Source organism: Solea senegalensis, linkage group LG5, assembly GCF_019176455.1.
Source record: "Solea senegalensis isolate Sse05_10M linkage group LG5, IFAPA_SoseM_1, whole genome shotgun sequence".
Lineage (NCBI taxonomy): Eukaryota > Metazoa > Chordata > Actinopteri > Pleuronectiformes > Soleidae > Solea > Solea senegalensis.
In genome coordinates this window covers 19,430,232-19,455,369 of record NC_058025.1, presented here as the reverse complement: position 1 = coordinate 19,455,369, position 25,138 = coordinate 19,430,232, and the positions used below count along the sequence as shown (strand labels likewise).

The 25,138-nt window shown below is 39.5% G+C and overlaps 2 protein-coding genes across 2 annotated transcripts; both read left to right on the top strand.

The window, feature by feature from the left end:
- Window positions 1-366: 366 nt before the first annotated feature.
- mymk (myomaker, myoblast fusion factor) lies at window positions 367-5,012 on the top strand. The gene is made up of 6 exons (XM_044026737.1): window positions 367-610; window positions 1,291-1,405; window positions 2,043-2,191; window positions 2,350-2,466; window positions 2,641-2,781; window positions 3,804-5,012. Exons 1-6 carry the CDS (start codon window positions 476-478, stop codon window positions 3,996-3,998), a joined length of 852 nt encoding a protein of 283 aa, XP_043882672.1. The 5' UTR covers window positions 367-475; the 3' UTR covers window positions 3,999-5,012.
- An 8,954-nt stretch (window positions 5,013-13,966) lies between these two features.
- On the top strand, window positions 13,967-25,087 carry slc2a8 (solute carrier family 2 member 8). The gene is made up of 10 exons (XM_044027175.1): window positions 13,967-14,316; window positions 15,318-15,480; window positions 15,737-15,943; window positions 16,859-16,958; window positions 20,115-20,326; window positions 20,453-20,602; window positions 21,578-21,686; window positions 21,836-21,994; window positions 23,356-23,501; window positions 23,592-25,087. Exons 1-10 carry the CDS (start codon window positions 14,237-14,239, stop codon window positions 23,736-23,738), a joined length of 1,473 nt encoding a protein of 490 aa, XP_043883110.1. The 5' UTR covers window positions 13,967-14,236; the 3' UTR covers window positions 23,739-25,087.
- The last annotated feature ends 51 nt before the right edge of the window (window positions 25,088-25,138 follow it).

Here is a 25,138-nt window from a genome sequence, read left to right as displayed (position 1 = left end):
CCTTAATCTCTTGCTCTACAGAATCAGGATGGTACAGTGTAACTAACAGATCCAGCTGGAGAATGATATGTGGTTACCATGGAGACAACTTACACCTTTTGTAGAGACATAATCATGCTACTCTTAGTCAGGCTGTACTGTATTCAGACAGAGTAAGACTTTTTCTCTTTTCAACCACAGCTGCTTGCTAACAGTGTTGCTGAAAATGTTCAAGCCCCTCCCAATAATACTTGTGTCACTGGTATGCAAACAGTTGCTGAGCAATGACACTGCACATACAAGCCTCTGTAGACCAGTCTGGCCTGAGGGCCATTTAAATTTAAAGGGCCACACTGGACAGCTGTGTCTGTGTGTATGACTATAGGACGTGCATGTTCCTGTTTCAATGCTCGCACTTCATCTCCTTCATTAGATCAGTGTAAAACCTGCAGGACATATTCCTCTTATTGCCATCTGTGTTTTATTTACTGTCATTATGGGAGCATATATTGCCAAGATGCTGCTTCCCACAGTGAGCAGCCTGGTGTTCCTGCCCACAGCAAGTGTGGCCGCCAAGAGGGGCTTCCACATGGAGGCCATGGTCTACTTCTTCACCATGTTCTTCACGGCGGTGAGAATGAAATTATGATTCTAAATACAGTTGAGAATTTCTTTTTTTTACTCATTTGAAATTATATAAGAAATTTTATTTTTACTGTTTAACTCACCACTCACACAGAGTGTCAGAAAAGTTTTAATATTTATTCTCTGGATCTTTCACTCAGGTGTTGAGCTTTAGTATCAGATCCAAATACAATCTTGATTAATCCTAATTTAAAAAAAAGTACTGGAGGGAAAATTAAAATACTGACCAGAACTGAAGGTTCACAAGATGCAAGGATAGTGTGCACATTTGTTACAGGTTATACTTCATGTGAATGTTGTCATGGATTTTGGATCAGGATGTTAAATTAGAATCAAGGATGAATTGTGCTGTCATTGTTTATTGTGTCGCCCTTCACTCACTTTATCTAAGTACAGTATAATGTTGCACAATGACAGTGTAAGTATGATAGATTGTGTATATGTCTTATGTATTATGTTGAAGTACTGCTTGTGAAGCTCTGCTCTGCTCAAAATCATCTCAATGCTTTGGATTTCAATAATTGTATCTATTATGCAAACACAACTTTTACATTCTATCTCAAATTGTGTTTGCAGGGTTGTTTATTATGACTTAGTGAAAATGACAATTCGACTGTACTATTTTTTTTGTTTGTGTTTGAATTGAACATGTGTGTCTTGTGGCAGATCTATCACGCATGTGACGGACCTGGTCTCTCCATCTTGTGTTTTATGAGATACGACATCCTCGAGTACTTCAGTGTTTACGGCACAGCACTCTCCATGTGGGTCACACTAATAGGTACAAGAAAGTGGTTTTATTGTTTTGTGGGTGTGTGTAAGTGTTACCTCTTAAGGGATAATTTCTGGTACAAATACTGACCTTGTCAGGACCAGTAGTCCCCATGGAGACTAAACCTGGTCCTAATGATGCAGAACCTCATTTCTGAGGAACTGGTTAGGTTCAGGACTAAGATTTGAATTGTGGTTAGGTTAAGGTCAGGGTTGGGCATTAAATGATTATGGTTAAGGTTAGGAATAATGCTTTGTTTAGGATATCCAAATTAATAGAAATGAATGCATTGTCCAAAACACCAACAACCCAGCCTGCAACAGTTGTTGGTAATATACATTTTTAAATGTGTTCATATGATGTGCATACTGTTGGCCTCCCTTTCTCTCTCTCTCTCTTTCTCTCTCACACGCACACATAATAATATTATTGATCAATAATTCCATTATCCTCTATCATCATTTTAATGTCCTGGGGTTGAACTCAAAAATCAACTCAATCCTGCAGCTTTAACTTTTACCATCTCAACTAAATGTCTAACCTGCACCTAATTCTAACCCTAAGCATAAAACCAAGTCATTACCCTAGAAAAAACCCTTTTGAATTTGCGAGGACCTGCTAAAATGTTTAATGACCCGTTTTCCAGCCCTGGGTGATTTTGATGAACCACAGCGCTCCAGTATCACCATGTTTGGAGTGTTGACCATTGCTGTGAGGATCTATCAGGATCGCTGGGGCTATGGGATATACTCTGGACCGATTGGATCTGCTGTCTTCATCATCACTGTCAAATGGGTGAGTGACCTTAAAACTGGCAGCCAAGGTTGAAACTGGTCTTTTTGTCACTTCTCCATGACCCTACTTGAACTATTTAATTTCTGCACTCGTGGTTGCCATCTTGATTCCGGTATTCTGTTGATGTGATGATGAACCTAGTGTGCCCTGATATTCAGCTGCAGAAGATGAAGCAGCTGCGGGCAGTATTTCCAGAGAAGACTGTGTACACGCAGCAGGTCGGTCCAGGTTGCTGCTTCGGTGCCCTTGCTCTGATGCTGCGTTTCTTCTTTGAGGTGAGTCATCAGAATATACCTTACCTAAGAGATTAAGATCATAAAGTGATGAGATCATAATTTCTTCATTGAATATTGAAATATTTCTGAAGGGTGAGGCAGCTGATGTCCTGATATGCTGAGATTGAACTGAAGTCAATCCATGAAGGATGAAATGTTTCCTCTTCCCTGCAGGAGTGGGACTACGCCTATGTTCACAGCTTCTACCATCTGTCTCTGGCTGTGTCCTTCATCCTGCTGCTGCCAAAGAAGAACCGTTATGCTGGGACAGGACAAAATGCTGCCAAGCTCAGCTGCTTCACTCTGTGCTGCTGTGTATGTCGCTTTTATTATACTAAATGAGAAAAGAGAAAAAAGGTGATGAGGTCAAATTTGACAGGTGATGGATCTTTATAGTCTTGGTCCAATCTGTTTGATCAGATTTGTTTTTACCTCATCTGATATCCTCTGGTGTCATTTTTATTATTTAGTATTATTATTATTATCATCCAGTTTTTTGTATGAGGTATTGACACATAATCACCGCTCACTGAATACATGGTTATCAGTGAAAAACCAAGCAAAACAGATTTTTGCCACTTAACAAAAGGATAACCTGATTAAATCAATGTCTATGTAAGTCTATGATATCTTAATAATACTTTCCCTGATATGTTCACTGACATGTTCCCCGATTTATCTATTAGTTAGCTTTTTCCAGACGTTCTGTTTGTGTGGCTCTGTAATCACTGATACTCCCCTACAAACTTTCATGTCCAGTCAGAAAAGGCTGGCTAACAAGATTTTATAAAGAGAGCCTATTGTTGAGTGGCTAAACTCTTTCCTCATCTTTTTACTTTTTTACAGCCATGTTTTCAGTGAGAGGAAGCTCTCATGTGTGAAGCTGGTATAATGTTGCCTTCACGTGCTATCAGAGGGATGATACTTCCCATTTGTGAAACTGGAACTATGAGTGTGTTTCTTTCAAGTTCTTGTCTTACTTTCCACCATCTTGAAATGTCAAAGATTATCTTCAGTTCGGAATTCAAAATTGTATCAGAATTATCTCCCAATTTCCCACTGTAAATCACAACGTGAGGGGGCGTTCATGTGCATTTTGCACATTGGGAACTCATATTTACCATAATTCCGATAGCACGTGAAGGCAGCATATGGCACAGGGTGCACACAGCACTCTCAGCACTGACTCTGTTTCAGTATCTCATACAGCCACATTTTAAGAAAGCTGAACCATCCAAAATATAGGAGGTGAAATGATGCAACATCAGATTGACAGGCACTGAATCTCAAACATCCTTCATCTCACTTATACTCTTTCCTAACTGTTCCCAATCCAGACCATATCCCCGGGCACTGTTAAAGACAAGACAGATAAGCCAAAGAAGAAGTCTTCTCGCTCTGTGTGGACAATCCCCACTGTGAAGCCACAAGTGTGCAGCACCTCCACCCTGCCTCTGTGCAGCCCCCCACCCTCCATACCTGTCAAAGGCACTAGCATCAGCAAGCTCAAAGAGATGAACGGCTGGAAGTGAAGCCAAAAAACATAACAAATGAGGACTTCATCCCAAGGAGCAGGCATGGACAGTGGTCTGCTACGAGCACAAAATGGGAACATTACCAAATAACTGTCGGCCAAGTGCTGATAAACTTGTACATGGCTGGTAAGTTAATCTACTTCAGCAGGAAACCAACCATCATGTGAATGTTTTGACTCCAAAAATTCCACCTTGGCCAGTAGAATGTTTCAGGTCAGCGGCGACTTTTAGGAATCTAGCAGCCGTTGTCACCAGGTAAGAAAGATCACATCAAGGCAGTGGTGTGGTTATAAACTTTTAAGGGCAACAGCCAAAAGGTAAAATCAGCCTTCTGGTGCCCTTGAAGACCCGATAAGAATGCAGAGATCTAATGCACTTGTCCAAAAGCTGAGGACAGGCAACACACTATGCAAGAACACACACAGTACGAACAGGGAGACAGTGGCTGAGACAAGCCAGTAAAACTGACTGGGAAATTTATGAGAAGAACAAACAGGCAGATGTTTTATCTCTCCAAAATATATAAATTGTCTTTAGAAATGTTCCTCAGGGGACACCCTTCGTCTGCTCGCCTCTGTCTGCACACCCCTCCTCTTTCTCTTTCCCGTCTCTGTCAGGAAAAGGAACCACGCGGCTCAATTCACTTATGAGAATTACAAGACTTTAAAGCACATTTTACCGCTTTTATATGTTCTCAAGGTGCCAAATGTGTCAAGTGAAGCATCAGACATCAGATTGAGGAGAAGCAGCGGCCCAGACATCAGTCTGTGACCAAACTGCAGCATCTTGATGCATTTCTGGATCAACAGGAGGACTTCTCTTCTCTCTGTGGATTTCTGTCCCTAACATTTATGGTTCAGACTGTGTCATGTTTCTGGTGAAAACTTTTATAAACTTATTATTTATTACAGAGCAGAGTGATTTTTTACAATAGTGTGCATTGTTTTGTTTTTTCTTGCTTTAATAACTTTGTAATGTTAAGGAAATCAAATTAAAAGTTGTGATCCTGTTTTGAACTGGTCTTTAGGGACAGGGTGGATCTTCGGGGCTTTATCATTATGCAGTTATATGAACTTGCAGAAGCCAACCACTGACAAAAACCCTGACTGGCACATACTTAAGACCCACTCTGGTCTTGCAACACTGATCTGTCTCCAAACCCCGGTATACATTACACTTTCACTTCAGGAGAACAAGGAGTTGTGCGTCCATGCACGTCACCTGCCCAGAACACTACCCAAAGTCTACAAATGTATTCCATGGCCAAAACCTGAATGAACCTCTCCTCCACAAGAGAATGTTTTGAGCTGGGGCCAAGCCACCAGCTCCTGTGCCCAGAGAAAGGTGTTTTTGTCTGGGCTCAAGACCAGGCTGGCTGAGCTAGTGGCACCTCCCAGCTGGCTGCACCTCCCAGTCCTGACAGACCGGTAACTCGAGCCTTTTATTGCTCAAGTGTGAAACACTTCTCAGCTCCTTTATGACCACTGTCTATCCCGCACTGCTCTGCTGAAGGGCTGAAGCCCACACACATTCAGGACTGTGTTTCTAAGGTTATGAAGACTCTACTGTTTCTGTGGACTGAATAGTACCTACCAGTACAAGATGAATCATGATCTTCCCATAATTCAAGCCCTTTCCTTAAAACAGCAAATGAGAGGACCCAAAAAAATAATAATTCCTCCGTGTGATTAATTCAAACACAGAATCACACACTGTCTGGGCCTGTCCCTGGGCCTGTCCACCACAGGTTGTATTGGGCGGCCACACTTCTCAGCAGACATTGATAGTGTCAACACAGATAGCATTGATGGCAGTCGTCTGTGGTTGTTTGCACCCACTCTAAAATTATACCCAAACCATAGTTTTTCTACTGTTTTTTTAACCAACTTTCTGATTCCACTTTAGCCACTGGGGAATTTAAGGGGTTATTGATTAAGCAGTTATTGGTTACACAGTCAACCCTGAATGCATGTGCATGCACCATGCTTGCCCCCTCACCTAGAACCCACATGCAGACAGACAGGTGACTTTCACCGAAAGCTTGACTGTGGGCAGCCACACAAGGAGATTTTAGTCACTTAACAAACGGCTCTTCTAATAACATCTGTTATGTGTATGCTATCGTAAGAACATCATCACACCTTGCCCCAATCTTGTCTGACTGATAAGTCTGTGTCGCTTTGTAATCTGTTCACTGCCTGCACCAAAGTCTATAAACAGAATACAGAATTTTACATCACAGCACACAAAAGTTGTTGATACACTACTGCTTCAAATTGAATCATTTTTATGTATTTGGGCATGGCTCCACAGCTTGTGTTTGTGTCTGTTGAAAACGAATGAACATGGCCAAGACTCTCCAGCACCAAAGTCCATAAAGAAAAGCAATGTTTTTAGTTTGCTGGTCTACTGCTCCCTCCTTCAGTAAGAGTGTGTCACTTAAGTAAATGTTGTTGATACATGTAGAAAAGTGTACTATTGTGTCATCATACAACTGCAGATCCTGATTTGTGATTTCATTTCCAGGAATCTGAAAGACCTGTCGTCACTGTCCTGGAGACACATAAATACATAGAGAACGGAGAGTTTATCCCAAAGATACTTAGAAGTGCAAGGGTTCAGCAATCATTTTACATGTTAATGTGTTTTTCAGTTCTCCCTGTGCAGAAAAAGCCAGTCCTCTTGTGTGGCCTGGGCTCGTCACTCTGTCAGACAGTTGTTTCCTCTTCCTCACTTCCTCCAACAATGGTTTTCTTGACCTCTTTTTTGCCAGCTCTGCCATGGTGAATGACTAAAATAGCACTATTGCTGCCTTGATCTTATAACCGGTACCTGGCTGGGAAGTGACTTTATGAGACCTCTGATTTCAGGCCCTGAACATGCAAGGCTGCTTTTCCGTTAAAATATGGTAGGGGGAGTGGAGACAGCCCCCTATCTCCCCAACAAGACATTTAACCTTCACAATGACTATGAATCTGTTAAATGAGTGTTCCTGCAATCCTGCAATCCTGCATAGTTCTGCTTTAAGGAAAAACCTAACTTGTAGGTAGATGGTCTAATACAATAGAGACATAACCTATCCAAGAGTTTGGTGGTAGTTTTGTTGGGGCCTTTGAGAGGAGACTGTACTCGTATGAACACTTTTAACTTCTACCACACAAGCCTTGGCACACATATTAACATACTGCAGCAGCTCAGGACTCCGCTCAGGACAAAACCCACTTCTTATTTGATTTCACATCATTTATGTAATGACACAGTAACCAGGGTTTTTTTATTTTTCATGTTACTTTTTATTCTGTATTTTCACTGCAGATTAAAAAGAGATTAACCTCATAGTCAGTCTGTTCCCTCATGACCTCTTAACACTAGATGTCTGCAGTCAAACACAGCAGAGCATCTCCATTCCAATGACTAAAAATGCATCTCTGCTGCCACCTACTGGTCCCCCAAACAGAAAAAAACATCTATCTATAAATTCCAGGAATGTCTGTCTGTCTGTCTGTGTATGTTATTATTTTTATTACATAACAACAGCAATAATTAATTAATTATTATACAACATTATATTATATTTTATATTTCAAAGAAAATCTCAATGTGCTACAAAACAATCAAAAGGAGTTAAAAGGTAAGAGTAAAACAGGAAGCAATTTAAAAAAAAATAGTTTTTAAAGTTAGGTTAGGTCTTTTCAGAATAGAATGGGTGTGATATGTTTGTATGATCCGAGCGGCGCTTTTGAATGTGTTGTCATTTTGTTGGACGCTGTTGCTGGGGATCCCACTGAGAAGTGTGTTACAGTAGTGCAGACGAGCTTCTCATCTCATCTCTTAAGGTGAGAGTGGGACAAAGTCTGGCTATATTTCTGAGATGGTAAAATTATATTTTGCAGAGAACTAACGATCAATTTTCGATTATTCATTAATATTTTGAAATTAAAAATCACTATTTTAATAATGCAACGAAAACCCACACACGCCCGCCAACCGATCATCATTCATTGTAGTCGCAGTCTGCCTACGTATTATTCATTTATTTGTTTATTTATTTCAACCGTGATCTGACGGCTGATCCTCCCTAAGAAAGTTCTGAAGTTCTGCTTGGATGCCAGCCTCGCATTGAGTGGTATAGTGCTCCCCAAGGAGTTGTGTCATAGCAGGGACCTGGGAATGGGAGGCTGTGACTCCAGTGTTTGTGCTCCCCTTGTCCCTGTCAGACAATGCAGGCTTCTCGTCGACACCGTGGTTGGTGACTGTTGATGATAGAGGGATGTCCTTGCCAGAGATATTAATACAAGTTATGATGGAGTTTCGGATTTGATGAGGGGAACCAATGAGGATGGCTTCAGTTTTCGAACTGTTCAGCCAGAGAAAGAGATGCCTCATCCATGTCCTTATCTCCTCCAGACACACAGTGAGCATGGATAGAGGTGATGTTGCTGATGGTGTTGGAAAGATAGCACAGAATGACTTTGTTGAGTGGGAGCATGTAGAGGGTGAACAGGATGGGTCCGACCACCGACCCTTGTGGAACCCCGCAGCCAAACATGTGAGCATGTGAGACCTTGATCCTCCCACAGCAACGTACACTGACCTGCCAGTGAGATAGGACTAAAACAAGCTCAGTACTGTGCCACTGAGACAGTATATGATGATTGACCGTATCGAATGCTGCAGATAGGTCGAGGAGGATGAGGAGGGATGGTGAACAGGAATCGGCTGTCATCAGCAGGTCATTTGTGACTCTCACCAAAGCTATTGCCGTGCTGTGGGTGGAGCGGAAGCCAGATTGGAACTTTTCAAAAATGTCATTGTGTTGGAGGTGATCCTGAATATGGCCAGCAACAACTTTCTCTAGGACTTTGGAGATAAATGGCAAATTGGATATGGGCCTGTAGTTTGCAAGAATATGGGGGTCGAGGGTGTGGCTTGATAATGGCTATTTTTAGATGGTATATGGCCAGTCTGAAGAGATTTGTTTATACTGTGGTCATCAGAGGACTAAGGGCAGATCTGTGTGCTTTCAATAGGCCAGTAGGAAAGGGGTCAAGGGCACAAGTGGAGGGTTTCATCCCTCTGATGACGTCTTGTACCTCAAGCTGACTGGTAAGGAAAAGGAAAAGAACGTATTGCATCAATTGTGGCTGTGAAAAAGTCAATGAAATGATTCTAGTGATCTTCTATAGTTCCTGTGAGTGGAGGGGTTAGAGATTGAAGGAGATAACTTATGGTGGAGAACAACTGCTTGGAATTTCCAGGACTGCTTTGGATGATGTTGGATTAGAAATATGACCGAGCATCTTTGTTATATTATATTATTATAAACATCTTTGACATATAGGATTTTAAAGAATGTAATAGCGTTATAGAACATAAAAAATAATGTCAGTTACTTTGCTGAGTAACTAATTACTTTTACAATGTGGTAACTGAGTTACCAACTCAATTACATTTTGGGAGAAGTAATTTGTAACTATAACTAATTACTTTTTTAAAGTAAGATGCCCACATAACTTCATCCAAAGACAACCAGACCTGTTATTTATGTAGTTACATGTAACTGAGGAGGATGTTTATCACCCTTCTTTATATTGGCGATTTTGCAAGTGATGGAATGTGAATGTTAGTATTCACTTTATGAAGTTATCATGTAACAAACAGCAGTAGTTTGACTCTATACCTCAGAGTCATAGTGTCACATTTACTATCTTTACTAGATTGTATAAGAAACCCTGATGGAGAATGAAGCACCTCTACATCAACACTAAAGGAATCCAAACTACATACAGTAGATCATCTACATCATCTCACACTGCTTCACTATGACAAATAACTTTGCCTGTTCTTAATGATGAATGGCAAAATGCTGTGTAACTGTGGTGTGGATGCTTTGGTCACTTGATGAGACCGTCGGTGTGGTCGGGCTTTGAGAAGCTAAAAGTGGGACCATCGGACACCATCCAGTCATTGACCGTCTTCAGACAGTCAGCATAATGACCTGCAGCCGCCAGACAGACCAGACTGAGACACACAATACAACACATGAATACCTATTAAAGCTAGGAAATGCAACATATTCTTGTCTTTATTGATCAACAATTTAATAATAAACCCTTTGGGATACTGATATGTGAATCAAGTGATCTGAAAGAGAACTAGACTTCTACACCTAATCTAACCCATGATGAGAGATTGTTGCTATTCCAGCAGTAGAACTTCTGTCACACAATAAACACGTGTGAAGGACAGAGTGCTTCCAAGTTATATTTTACCACTGTTACGACCAGGCCTAGGGCAAAACCTGATCACAACATTGATAAGGAGACTCCCAGATCCACCTAGACTCACTCACATGTCATTCACTCAAACATGCACACCTGCAACCCATCACACTCGCGTGCAGACACATACATACAAGGAAAAAAGCAGTCACAACCCTGGGGTCATAACCCCACCTACAGCTGAAACTGTACAATCAATTGATTTTCTTGTAACCCTACCACAGATTTAAAGAGATAGTTTGTAGTTGTTTTTTTTAAGTGTGACCTAATGAGACAACAGCAGACCAGTAGCTCTCCAGTGTCTCCAGAGTCAGTGAATAATGTTGATTTTCTCTATGGACTTTGTGTGGGGGAAATACTTCAGTTTCCACCTAAAAAGACTCACTTAAGGTGAGATAAAGTGGCAAATTCTTAACTTTTCATGTTTTCAGTGAGAGCAAGCCTCCATGTTCAGGGCTGACAATGTGTAAATACCTTTTACAAACACATATCATCAAACAATCTGACATTTTACTTTGCTTTACCTTCGTACTGCATGGGCCTTACAGCTGGGCTTCAACTCAGCTCCTCGACTGAAAAGCTCCAGAGCATCTGAAAACAAGCCTCGGTCAAACAAACACTGTCCCTGAGGGATAATGGGAAACAGAAAAAATAATGTCCTGCTCCTCTTTTGACACAGCAGTGGGAAACAAACCCTGCTCCTCTGGACACTGCATAGTCAACAAGAAAATTATAAGGATGTAATGCCAAATACAGCAATGTGGTTTTCCTCATGTGATACTTGTAGTCATTTTCAAAGTTGCACTTACAATTTCAGGTTGAGAACTGCAATTGTTCAGATGCTACTACTACTAATAACAATAACAATAACAGTAATAAAGTAAAAGCCTAATTAATCCGGCACTCATTTAAACGCAAGTTCAAACGTTAAACGTACAATTTTAAGTTTCATTTAATTTACCTTAAGGTCAATTGTCTCCTCAGAAGTGTCCATTGTGGCGCTCATATAAAAGATGAAAGTTTTGTGTTTGCTTGGTAACTTTTTACTTCGCTGCCGTTTTCCACTTTCTGCAACATGTTGGTTAAAACTGGACGTCACCATGGAAACCAAGTTCCACGCAGTTTGAGTTCTCTACTTTGGAAGCAAGTGTTTCCTCCCATTTTTTCCGGCCCTAGTAAAATGGCGTCGAGACACCGCAGTGAAATTAGTTTCAGGTTGGATATTCAACGGACACGGCACCCTCCTCCGTTTCCACCAGCCACGATCACGGCTTGTTCAATGTCGGTTCAATGTTGTTCAACTCATCGCTCTTGACCGCCGCGGTCTCATTTAGGGACCATCAACAAATTACCGTTTGAATGCTAACATTTATATACAAAATTAATCAAACATATATGGAATAAAAAGAGGCGTGTCCGGATGCACTCATTTGGAGTCTTTAGGTCACATGACCTGGAAGCTATTGAGCAAAATTATAACATTTACATTAAAAAAAAAATTAAACATATGTGAAGTATTAAAATGGAATAAAAAGAGGTGTGTCCTGACTAGGTAGTGTAGTACTATGGTTCTGCACTCATTTGGAGCCATTATGTCAATTGACATGGAAGATATTGAGCTAAAATGCTAATATTTATATTAAAAATGATAAAAAAAAATATGGGAAGTATTAAAATGGAATAAAAAGTGTGTGCAACATCCTGTCAGATGATGTAGTTTGTGAAAAATATATTACGTCTGTCCTGGTATCATTGATGTGCTCATGAAATCTATATCGGGGTTTTCCCATTGTGGAGTGGCTTTTTGCTTGACAATCTGTCACGGCATAGAAAAAGCACAAAAAAAAGACAACAGAGCCAAAACAAGGGTCGCAACATTTCAGAAAACAAAACAACATTTCAGAAAACACAACAACATTTGAGATTACGGAAAGGGTATGGACAACACTTTGTTTCTGATTGTTCCAGTTTCTACTCCGCTGTGTACGTTTTGAAAGAGGACAAACAAATAATGTCATTCTTGATATGCTTTCAACCCATCATGACATTAACATGTCACTCGGAACCCTGAAAGCATGGTTGAATGAGTTAGGACTGAGGAGACGGGGCAACTACTCCTCAACAAATTGAGTTAAAAGGGCATTAATTAATCAGAGCTGCACAGATTTAAACAAAGAGAAAAAACAAACCTATTTTTACTTGAATGAACAAAACAGATCAGTGATTGTTCTATTTAGGAAATAGAAGGGTGGTCATATAAATGGGGCTTTAAATTTTCAGTTAATAAGCCAAAGACAATGATGTTTACAAATAAAATAATTAACTACAATCAGGAATTGGAGAGCGTGAAATACGCTATCCCTAAACCTTTAGGGATATGGTTTGATTAAAAATGAACATGGAAGGTTCATATTCAGAAATGAATGGACAAATGTAAGAAACTATTGAATATAATGAGATGTTTAGCTGGTCGAGAATGGGAAGCAGATAGAAATGCTTTAAGGGCTAAATATAATGGGTTACACTGAGTTCAGTTCTAGATTATGGTTGTGTGGTATACAGACCCTAACCCTAACCACATTAAAGCCATTTTCGGAAGAGGAGAAAGGTAACAAAGAAAGCTTTGGATGGACAATCAATCAAATAGCATCTGAACTTATCGTAGATCAATACAACATTAGCCCAACATCATTGTCAATAATACTGCCATGGTTACTACCAGATGCCACCATAGACCTTACATTGTTAGAGAGGAAAAACAAAGGAATGTTGAGCTATAATCCATATTCAATTCAAGCCTATACTGACAGTTACCAATACCATAGTTACATTTAGATATACACAGGTGGATCAAAAATCCACCTAGAGTAGGAGTTTTTTTGTGAGAATTTCAAATTAAAACAGTGAAAGGTTAAGTGATAAGGTGTCGGTATATACAACTAATTGCAATTGTGTTAGCAATAGAATAAGTTGAGGAAACACGGTCTCTGAGAGCAATCATCTGCTCAGACTCAAGTTCATCACTCACATGAACTTATCATTTGGAAAGCAGACAAGACATCCTCATAGAAATACAGCAAACACTATGTGGAATTCAGATGATGGGATTTACAGTTACTTTCTTTGGGGTTACAGGATATTAAATGACAGACAAGGTGGCAAAGGCAGCAACAGGACACACTATGCTAGATTTTCAAAATCCAAAGGAAACTGAGAGCGGTTAGGAACACAGGGAAATAGAAGGGAAGATGAAACTGTCTTATCAAAGATTAGATTTGGTCATACATACCACACCATTGTATACATTCATAATCAGTAAACACTGTGAACAGGAGGAAACAGTTCAACACTACTGACTACTGACTCAATGTCATAAATGTCAAAGAAAAAGAGAAATTATGATTCAAAGGTTTAGAGACATTAAAATAGAGTGTATGTGTTTCATGCATGTATGTATATATATATATATATATATATATATATATATATATATATCTTTTATGATTATTATTCATTTATTTATTTTGCAGTAGTACTACATTTAAATCCTCGTTTTGATCCACACTCCATACCAGATGGTGGCGGTAATACACCAAATCGCTCTTTGCCAACCGCCGTAAAAACTCAAGAAAGAAAGAAAGAACAAATGGGCCAGTAAGCATAGCCAGTAAGGCTTTTGTTTTGAAACGATCACCCCGGAAGCGGCGGGCACACTCGTTGGTCAGCTGAGCGAATTGTTGACAAAGCAAAGTTGACCGATGCCGGTGCAGGAACAAGCGCAGACTAGAGTCACTGGTTCGATAAACTACCTCACGGTTCTCCCTCTTCTCCTGCTCAAATAGCAACATTTGCTGCTGTTGTTTTTGTTATATCCGGCTTTTCAGACGAACCCGTGGCAAACGCAAACACAGTGAACACGGAAGACGGGGTGGACTATTTTGTGCCGTCGCAGGTATGGACGTAGACGACGAGAGGAGAGGGCTGCTGGACGAGGATCTGACAGGACTCGTGTCTGAGCAGGACGCGTATCTAAGGTCGGTGATCTTGCACACACACACACACGCAAAGCACTTAATGCCTAACTCTTATTCATCATAACGTCACTTCACATTGAATCTTAGCCCTAATCCTTTGTCCCCACGAGGACGAGATCACTGACAAGATCAGTGTTCAGGTCCTTTAAGAGATAACAAACACAACTACACACACTCGTGATACAAAAGTCCATCAATCATGGAGATATTATCAAGCAAAGTTAGGCAACATATTTGGGACATGAGTTGAAATGTAACACTCACAGACCTATCATGGACGAAAAGCAACAGCTGATCAATAGAAAGAAACATTTTGTCCTAAAAGTAATTTAAGATTTACAGATATATTACGGTGTTTTATTTGAAAGGTGATATCAAGTTGAAATTATTATTTCCTAAATGGTCTGTTTGATGCCATTTTTAGTCTTGATGACATCTTGACATTGCAGTTTCACCTATTCACAGCACATCCATATTTATCTGTCATAACCATTCATTCAAGTCCATCACATTTTTGGGGTTTGGGGTTAAGTATGCTCTCCATGTATAGCAATCTATATTAGAAAAACACATTCTGTTGTTTCTTTGAATGGAGTGATGCTTTTTTCAAAAGTGGCATTTATCCTGCCTTATCTTGAGCATAGAAGTAGACCGGTTGGATCCTTTGTTGCTTGGGGATGGATAGACACATTTGTTAGCAGGATTTTAAGGGGCAATGCGTCTTCAAAAGAGTGCGTCTAAAGGAGATGGGGTCTGAATTGAGACCCCAGAGCAGGAAATGGGGCCTACTGTGATGACACAATAAGTCAAAAGGCCAAGCATTTAGAAATATGCATACTAAAGATACTAAATCATACTAAAAAATCAACACAGATGTAGTAATTGACATTATTTTATTTTTAAAAACACAAGCTCCAGATTTTTATAAACCATTTATGTACATAAGTAGCTGCACCATCATTTCAAATGACCTCCTACATTCTGTTCCCCTTTCTCTGCAGCAAAGTGAAGAACAGGAATTTATACCTGGCCACATTTGCATCCGTTCTGGGTCCTATGAGCTTCGGCTTCGTGCTGGGCTACAGCTCTCCTGCACTTCCTGAACTCATGCATATCGCTGACCCGCGGCTACAGCTCAACAACATCCAGGCCTCCTGGTTTGGGGTATGATGTTGGCCACATGATGATTCAATGTCATGCGCTGTTACTTGGTGTGGTTTTACCTCATCAGCAGTATTATGTCATTATTCGTCAGTTTGGAGTTAACTTGACATCAGAGGTTATTCAAGAAACAGACTTACAAACTAAGCAGATCTGAAGGAAAATGTCAATAATTTATCATGTATTTATCAATATATCATCAGTATAAATGCAGGTAAAACACAAAGGTAAATACTGTGTCATGTGGTGTGTCTGTCAGTCCATTGTGACAGTGGGAGCAGCAGTGGGTGGCTTGCTGGGCGGTTGGATGGTGGAAAAGATTGGCAGGAAGCTCAGCCTCATGTTCTGCTCGCTGCCCTTCGTCTTTGGCTTCACTGTCATCATTGCAGCACAGAATGTGTGGATGCTTTATATTGGCAGAGCGCTCACTGGCCTCGCAAGCGGAATCACATCGCTGGTTGTCCCGGTAAGACCCTCTCCTGGTCACACTCCTGCATCAACATCTGACGGGCTTATGATAATTAAACTCACAATGAGAAACATAATCTATGACCAGTTATAGTCAGGTGTGGTATTAACAGCCTTTCTCCATGTTATCACTTTTCTGTTAATGAAACAAATGACACAAGAAGCTACTTTGATCAACAAGTGATTTAATGAGTTGAAGTGTCAACCATTGTCAGATTTTTTTGCTCAGATTTTTCTGTTTCTCGTGTATCATTTAAAAACATTTGGGTTTTATAAAAAGAAAAGATTATTATTCACACACAGACAGCCTAACAGTGTGTTACAGGTGCCTCGGAAGTTGGAATTGGGAATCAGTAACACGTAGGTTATGTGCAATCCAGTTCCAACTGAAGCTCAACATTTGAATAATATTGGTTAATGTTAGTGCTGTAGTTCAGTTGGCTGACTGGTACACTAAACCAGTCCATTAGATAAACACAAGTATTTCCTACATAAAAACACCACAGCAACATGTCCCCAGACACCAGTAGGACATGACTGTATACAGCTTGTTACACTGGACACAAAAGGACAGAAGTGCTAAAATACAGAAAAAACTACAGCTTTTAGGTAATTGATGCTTGGAGGAGCCATCTTGAATCTTGAACTCAGGGCATGAGGAGTATGAACAAGTTGACGACTTGAATAACAACTAAAGCGAGTGCTCCTGTGTAAACTTCCTGCTAATGACTGGAATCCACTATGGCCTCATTAATGGAGTGGACCATCTATTTGTGGAGCCCTAGATTCTGACTGAATAATAAAAAATAAAACCATTAAGAAGCTTTTTAACCAGTCTATGTCATGTAACTGGTGAATGATTATGTTTCTAAGGTCTAAGATGTTGTGGTACATTGCTCTTTTCTTTACATAGCTCTACATCTCGGAGATGGCACACGAGCGGGTCAGAGGAACCTTGGGCTCTTGTGTGCAGCTGATGGTGGTGCTCGGCATCATGGGAGTTTATCTTGCAGGTACAACAGCTATGATTTTTTTCAGATGTTTGCAGTGTTATTGCTCTTTTATTATTCTGTGAGTCCCATTTTGTTAGGTTTGATTTCAGGTTGATAAACTTACCATAAAGAGAAAAAATTAAAAAAATGGTCCAAAAAAATAGGATGTAACAGAAGAAGAAACCTCCTCTAAGTCTAACGTAATGAAATTCACTGGCCAACACACCTGGTTTAATGTGATATTTCAGGTTTGAGCCATTGACAAATCTGAGAAGGAATCTCACAATGAAAACATTGTTTCTAGTGAGTACTAGTGAGGAAAAACTGTGACAAAACCTACAATATCTTAAGTATATGTTCACTGTAACATCTTGCTATTAGACAGCCTGTGTGGGAGTTGTTGATCCACTGCTGCCCCAAGTTCCCAAGTTCAAATGTGTTATTTTGTAGTTTCTGCATTTGAAATCTTTAGTTTAGCTTTACCTAATTGATCCAAACTTGTCATATAAAGGGCTCATTCTCAGGTAAACAAAAACACTACAGTTCCTAATTTTCATTTGATATTTGAATGAAAACACAAGTTTCAATATTGTATTAACTTTCTATTGATGGAACATCCTTAAATTCTACACACTGGACTTTTCAAAAGAAAAAGTAGAATTTTTTTTCCTGGCATGTTGAGCACATAGACTGCTCTCTGCCTCCTCAGCCTCAGTGACAGTAACTGCACCACACACTGTGCATTTACAGGTTGTACACATGATTTCTCATCTGAAACTGTTTTCCTCTGACTCCTCTTGTGACTCAGTTGTTTAAAAAAGCTTTTACTGAGGTTGTGGCAAAAGCCAGGCCACCACAGGTCATGTGATTGATCTTTGATATGGTGAGATTCACTAACTGCTCACTCGACCCGTAGCACTGGTCGGGCGACTCCTCTTTCTAATGTTATTAACGGCATGCCATTCACATTTTGTCAGTAGAAACTGGCATGTCATGTGATGCACGTCTTCTGGTAATACTTAAGATGCCTTGGATGTTTGGTTGTTCATAAATAAATATGTGTGTTTGCAGGTCCAATATCATTAGATCAAATCATAATATGAAACTATCAATTTGTGGCTTAATGCAAGTATACATTTGACAGAGAATAAATCAGTTGCTTTTATGACTTGCATCTCACAAATTCTGGATTATTGAGTCTTTATATAATGTATAGTATCAGTTGATATCTATATTATGGTGTCACATGGAAATTATATTAATGTAAATCTGGAATTAATAAGGGAGAAACATTGACAGTGGTTGCAAAGGTCAACTTAACACCTAAATGTCCCTTCAATCCTAGACACTGGTCCTTAATTTGTAGTTGTCAGGATCTTAATGGAAACAGTTCAATGTTGAATCTCAGCTCCAGGTGGTTAGATGGAGTCTAGGGGGTAGACTGCAGAGGCCTATTTCTCTCTCAGATCACATGATTTATATAAGACTGAAAGATTATTATAGAATTATTATAATGACAAAATATGTTGCCTACCCTAGTTTTAAGTATGAGCACATGTGCCAATTAACAGGCTAGTGGTTGTTGTATGAGACTCATTGTCCCAGTTACCAGTATAATTAACTTTCACTCGAACAAAGTAAAAACTGTCTATTCACCACTTTTTTCCATGGCCACAGGACAGGAAAAATGTTTTTGTTGCTTTGAGGCTTTTGGGATAAATGGCCCGTAAATGTGTGATTTATTTGAGACTGAATCATTTGTTCACTTACTGGTACATGTATGTATGGGGTACTTACTTCTTGTAGTCTTGTTTTAAGAGGAGTTTAATTTCTATCCAGTATCTGGTTCAGCCCAATTACCGATTAACAATATCACATTATCACAATAATCACATTAGCAACAAAATCTATTTTTAAATGCAGCAGATGCAGGCATTTGTGAAGAAACCTGGATTTAACAAGGCTTCCCTGTTTCCTGCATTTCCTGTCATCGATTCATGGTCATTAGTCAACCAGTCTGTGCACGTTCATAATATTAATTAGATTTATTAATGAATATTTCAAGGATCATAGTTTTTGTATTTCTTAATAATGTAACACATTGGTTGCTGTGATACAGAAAAGAGCCCTAAACTAAATTTTCTCTAAAATAAAATTTGCAGAAGAACACATTACAAATAAGCAGTTTGTGGGCTCACTTAGTGTCCTCGGTCTCCATGACATTTTATGGCCGGGTCTACATCATGTAAATGTCATCATCCACCAATGTCTGCGATGGTATGCATGAACCCTTATGCCAGGGTCTCAAACCTGAGGCCCACTGGTCATATGTGAATCAATTTCCTGTGGCCTGCCACTTCATATCATGTCATAATATCATTACTTCTCAGTATGCAGAGGTGATAGAATATGGACAGATTATAATACTAAAATGTTTGTTAGCTTTATCATAATGATATATTCATTTATATTTCTTATATTATTAAATGTATTAATATTACATATATATAAGTGTGTTTAGTTTTTGTTGTTGGGGTTCATATATCATTTACATCATATTTGTCCCCATTCCTTTCTCGAGCCCAGCCCCCTCTTGACTAGACTAGATGCTCATTGGCCCTCAGGTGATTTGAGCCAAATTTACACAAATTTATCATTCAAAGTCAATGCACAGACGCAATATTATACGTGGTGGACACACTTGGTGCGCAGCAATGCGACTAATCACGTTTGGTTTGAAGGCAGCATAAGACTTGTCTCATCAATGGTGACAGTGAAGCAAATGCAATGACCACCAGGGGAAAAGTAATTTCTGAGAAAATCTGTCTATATCTTACTTGATGTATAATGTCAGTAAACATTTTCCTGAAGTTTATGCTTTTAATCACTAGTCTTTTTCAATACAGAATGGCGTCTGTTTTGTAAATTGTGGTCCTATTTAGAGTCAATTCTACACTAAAGTGGGATGCTTTAGGGTGTGGCTATGGCTTGATTGACAACTAGTATCACTAGGTGCATGGTTACAGGTTTATGTTGACATGCAGAGATGATTTTTCAGTCAGGCTCCACCCCTTCTCTAATAAATTGTTAATTCTGGTAAAATCGTGCTGAACAAAAACTCAAAGTGTCAAATTGTCAGTTCATAAACCTGTAGATTGGTGTGAACATTTTCTGCAGGCCTCTTCCTGGACTGGCGGTGGCTGGCGATCTGCAGCTCCATTCCACCAACACTTTTAATGGTCTGTATGTGCTTCATGCCGGAGACACCTCGCTTCTTGCTGTCGCAGGGCAAAAGGCAGGAGGCTGTGGAGGCACTACGCTTCCTGCGAGGGCCAGATGCCCCCGTTGAATGGGAGTGTGCTCGTATCGAGGATGCTTGTGACGAGCGGGTGAGTCCAAGGGGGAGTGGGCAGTGTGAGTGGTCACCTCTGTAGAGTGTTAAAATCTTTCCCTAACAGCACTGTTATACATTTAATAAAAACCTGGTGAACTGTGGCGTGCCCTGTCTGCTCCAGGGCTCAAATTTCCAGGTGTCTGACCTGAAGGACCCTGGCGTCTACAAGCCTCTAATGATTGGAATCATGCTGATGGTGTTTCAGCAGATGACTGGGATCAATGCCATTATGTTCTATGCTGAGAACATCTTTGAACAAGCACATTTTAAGGTGAGATTTTTTTGTGCGTTTGTGTTTAATGACATTTTATTTTAATTCTTAACATACTGTTCCACAGATTGTTCTTATGTACATTTAATTAGTTACCACCAGGATTCCATATCAGAAGACCTTAAAGTGATAATTAATGTTTTTAAGTGTGGTTCAGCACTGACCTTAAGAACCCAGTAAGCTCACTCTTGGTGAAGAAATGGCTACCAACTGCTCACAAGGAAAAACACCTTTAAGCCGCTTAATAAAATCTGCATCAGTTAAGTCTATGTTATCTGAAGAATATGACCATTGCTTACTTTCACAGACTGGTAAATACAAGTTGTGTCACTTTGTAAACTGCTCAGTCTTCTACACCAAAGTCCATAGATTATGCTGGTTCTCGATGAAGTCTGTGTGCACAGCACAGTCTACGCTGACTATGTGTCAGTACCTAAAATATCTACACTTCAAAAAACCTGAACTATACCTTCCAACCTGCTGTAAAGCTAGTTTCAGATCAGTTTGATTCCTTATACATGTATTGTAAATATCATTGAGGGAACAGTTACGGATTATAATTGTTTTTTTTTTACAGTGTTCTATAGTAGCAGAGTTGACAGTAATTATCAGCTCAACATGACTCCTCCAGCCTACTCCGTTATCGACAATTCCTTGCCACCACCTTTGCCTAGCCCTGTGTATGTACTGATGAGTTAGACAGCACTGTGCACTAGTTACCGGCAGAATTCATTGGCACAAGGAGGAGTTCAAAATTCCAGAAAGCTTTATGACTGGAAGCAGAATGGGCACACACACCACTTAGTGTGGCTAGGTCATCAAATACTTGAAACACAAAAGACAATAATCTACAAATACTCGGATGTTTATAACTTCAGGAATATATCCAGGGACATGGCTTTTTAAATTATTGGAGAAATGCTATATTTATACTACAGTTTGTGTGTGTGTGTGTGTGTGTGTGTTGTTTTCCAGGAAAGTGACCTTGCATCCGTGATCGTGGGTTTGATTCAGGTCATCTTCACTGCAATAGCAGCATTGATCATGGACAAGGCAGGAAGGAAAATCCTGCTCATCATCTCAGGTATTTTCAGTCACAGGTTTTACTAATAAATTGTATTTATTCTTTTACTTTGAGAAAATGTTTACAAAATGACACGACTCTATAACAACATCACTCAACTCAAAACACACAGTAGTGTTATAACAGTTCTCTCTCTAATAACAATCAAGGTGTTGCCATGGTAATCAGCACCACTGCATTTGGGGTTTACTTCTACCTGATGTCCAGTGGGGCCTCGCTGGACCTTCTGCTGATGGACGCTGCTGGTGAAAAACCTCATACTGACCTGGCCTGGCTGGCCCTTGCAAGCATGGCCATCTTCATCGCAGGTGAGCTCACCTGTCACATGCAGCAGTGACTCTCATTCAGTCCAAGCATGAAAAAAAAAATGTACACAGATATTTAGGGAAAAAAGTTGTATTTAATTGAATCTTAAGATAAACAGAGATAAAAAATGAATCAACTCTTGTGTCAAAGTTGTTCTTGATTATACTGTATGAATTTGTCACAACACAAATTCATACAGTATATGAATTTGTATTCATATACTGTATATGAATAGTATATGAATACAATATACATTGCATTTATATACAATGTTGAATATATTTAGGGGTTTACCATGCTGTCAGACAGTGAGCTGTCCTAGTGGAAAGGGAACTTGGCTTGTAACCATATGGTTGCCTTTTTGAATCCCGGGGGTCACGGGGTGGGGTACCCCCGATCAACGTGCCCAATTTCCCATTGATTGGGTCAATTGAACACTCTAAATTGACCCCAACTATGGGGGCCATATCTAGTGTACTTCTAGTGAGGATTGTGTCTTACTTACTTTGCGTCAGGAAGTAAAAATCAAATATGCTACCTCGAAAGAGGGGAAAATGCCAGAAACATGTCAAACAGCCATTTTCTTAGGCACTAAGGCTGAGGCTGTGTTACGATGCAGTCAATCAGACCTGTCTTGCAGGATGGTAAATCACTGTATTCAAAATTTACACTTATACACAAATATTATACATTATATTATACAAATATTATATATTTGTGCATATTATAATATAATATACACAAAATGAACACTTTACACTATTGTCGTGTTTGGCGTTTTCTGTCCCCATTCATATCAAACACTTTTCTCATCCCCCACTCCAAACTGGCAGTGCAATGAACTCCATTGTATGCAACATTATACATTATACAAAAAACTCTTAAAATCTGTTGTCAGTAAAACCATTTAATTAAAATCTGTGTTAAAAATCTCTATATTCTGGTAGCCATCACTGAACTAGAGTGTTTGCTTAGTCACGTGATACTCTCATGCCTGCGACAGTAAATCTAGGAAAATGTTTTCCGGTATCCCACAACACTTTATCCAACCAGAAGCCAGAACTTCACAAAGAAGCAGTCCTCTTTTTGTGAGATTGGGCTGCAAATAAATTCGCTGCCATCTCACCAAACTCATTTAGAAGTTATGTAGGGAAGGGGATGCTAACAGCAGCAACGGACAGGACGTTAGCCAAGAGACAGCATCACTGACAGCACTGAAGTCAAATAATTAACAGCATGTAAAAATGTTGTGTACGTTACACTTCATTCCTTATCTCTTCTTCTCTGCCTGATCTTGGCCTTATTATTTTTCAACTAATGGACATTTGCAGGTTCTCTGAGTTTGATCTTTGTGTGTTCTCAGGCTTTGCTCTGGGCTGGGGTCCAATCCCGTGGCTTGTCATGTCAGAGATATTCCCTGTCAAAGTGCGAGGGTTTTCCAGTGCCATATGCGTACTGACAAACTGGAGCATGGCGTTTCTCATCACCAAAACCTTCCAAGATATGATGGTGAGTCTCATCACCACATTGGTACAATGATACAGTGAGACTATGATTACACACTGAGGCATCCATGTCTGTAACTGTGACTTCTTGCAGAATCTTCTTACCAGTGCTGGAACCTTCTGGTTGTTTGCCTGCATGTGCATTGTGAATGTCGTCTTCACCATGGTGTTCATCCCAGAGACAAAGGGCAAGACACTGGAGCAAATTGAAGCCATATTCAGAGGAGCAGCAGGTCCATGACGTGAACTGACTAAACAACCTCTCAGCTTTAAAGTTTAATCAATGCACTTCAATGCAATCATTTGCAGTTAGGGTTGTGCGGAGAAACAGCAATATCTTCTACAGACCTTTTGAAAACTGCACTAAAACACTTACAGAGCCAGAAAAACCACGAATGACAGGGAAACTCTGAACCCTGGTGGTGAAGATGAAGCATTCATAAAACCAGACGTGCTAACTTCAGTTTCCCAACTCTACACTGCCCCCTCATGGCCTCACATCTGTAAATCACCGATGTCAGTGAAGTGCTTCTGATTTTTTCTAAGGTGTTGGGACAGTATGAGGATTGTAAGGACATTTTAAAATGAATTTGGTAACAAAGCATTTGCTGCTTTCTAGTTTAAAAAGTGTATAGGTTTATATATCATCTCAAGAAAAGAGACTCTGCTAAGCTAATTAAAGGCATCATATTTTAATGGATTTAATGGATGGTGCAGAATTGTACTTGTTGGGAAAAAATAATTTTATATTTTCCTCATCTATTTTCACTCTAGTTCTCACCTTTTTTGGTTCATTCAGTTTACAAAACATGATGAAACACAACATTGATCATAAAAGTAAATTACATTTTTTCTTGATTTTGATTTCTATTTGAGAGTGGAAATCACTTGTGCATTGCTGGAGCTTGCAGAGATCTGCAAGGTGCTTCAAGAACTAAACATGGAACTAACACAATAATAATGCCAGTAATGAATTTGATGACTTCTGCAGAAACAAACTGATAAATTCTGTGGGAAGTAAATCATCATGAAGTTTGAGCACTGGACGTGCTGATATAACAGCTGTTTACATGATCGGATAAATGAAGTAAATCAGAAAAGATCAACACTAAATATAATCACCTCATTTAAAAGTTGTAAAGTCTCTGTGAAAGTATGTGTATGTGGCTGATTTGATTTTGTAATGATTTTTCTGTTGGGAAAAAGAAAATGTCTCAAACTTGATTTCATATTTGATTTCATATGTTTGAATAAGTGACGTTTTACACTTGTTTGGTGTTTGCCTTTTGTTTTTGCTATGAGTTACGATAATCCTTTGTCTGAAATATTTTTGAAATATACAGTTTGACATCTGTCTTGATCCTACTTATGTCCATTTATTAAATTAAATACATGTTTACTTTATTATTAGTTATAATTAACTGCTTCTTTTTGATTATAATTTACTTTTTTTCTATCTTTTTATAACGACATGGCACTAGACTGCAGCGCTGTGCAAGAGTACAAGAAACAAGTAATGGACATTTTAAATTCTGATTTTGCGCATTACGACGTACTTGAATTTTCAAAATAAAAGATCTGTCAAGTGTATTTTCTAATTACGTGACAAGTTTGCCAGTTTCTTTGTTCCAAATTGAATAA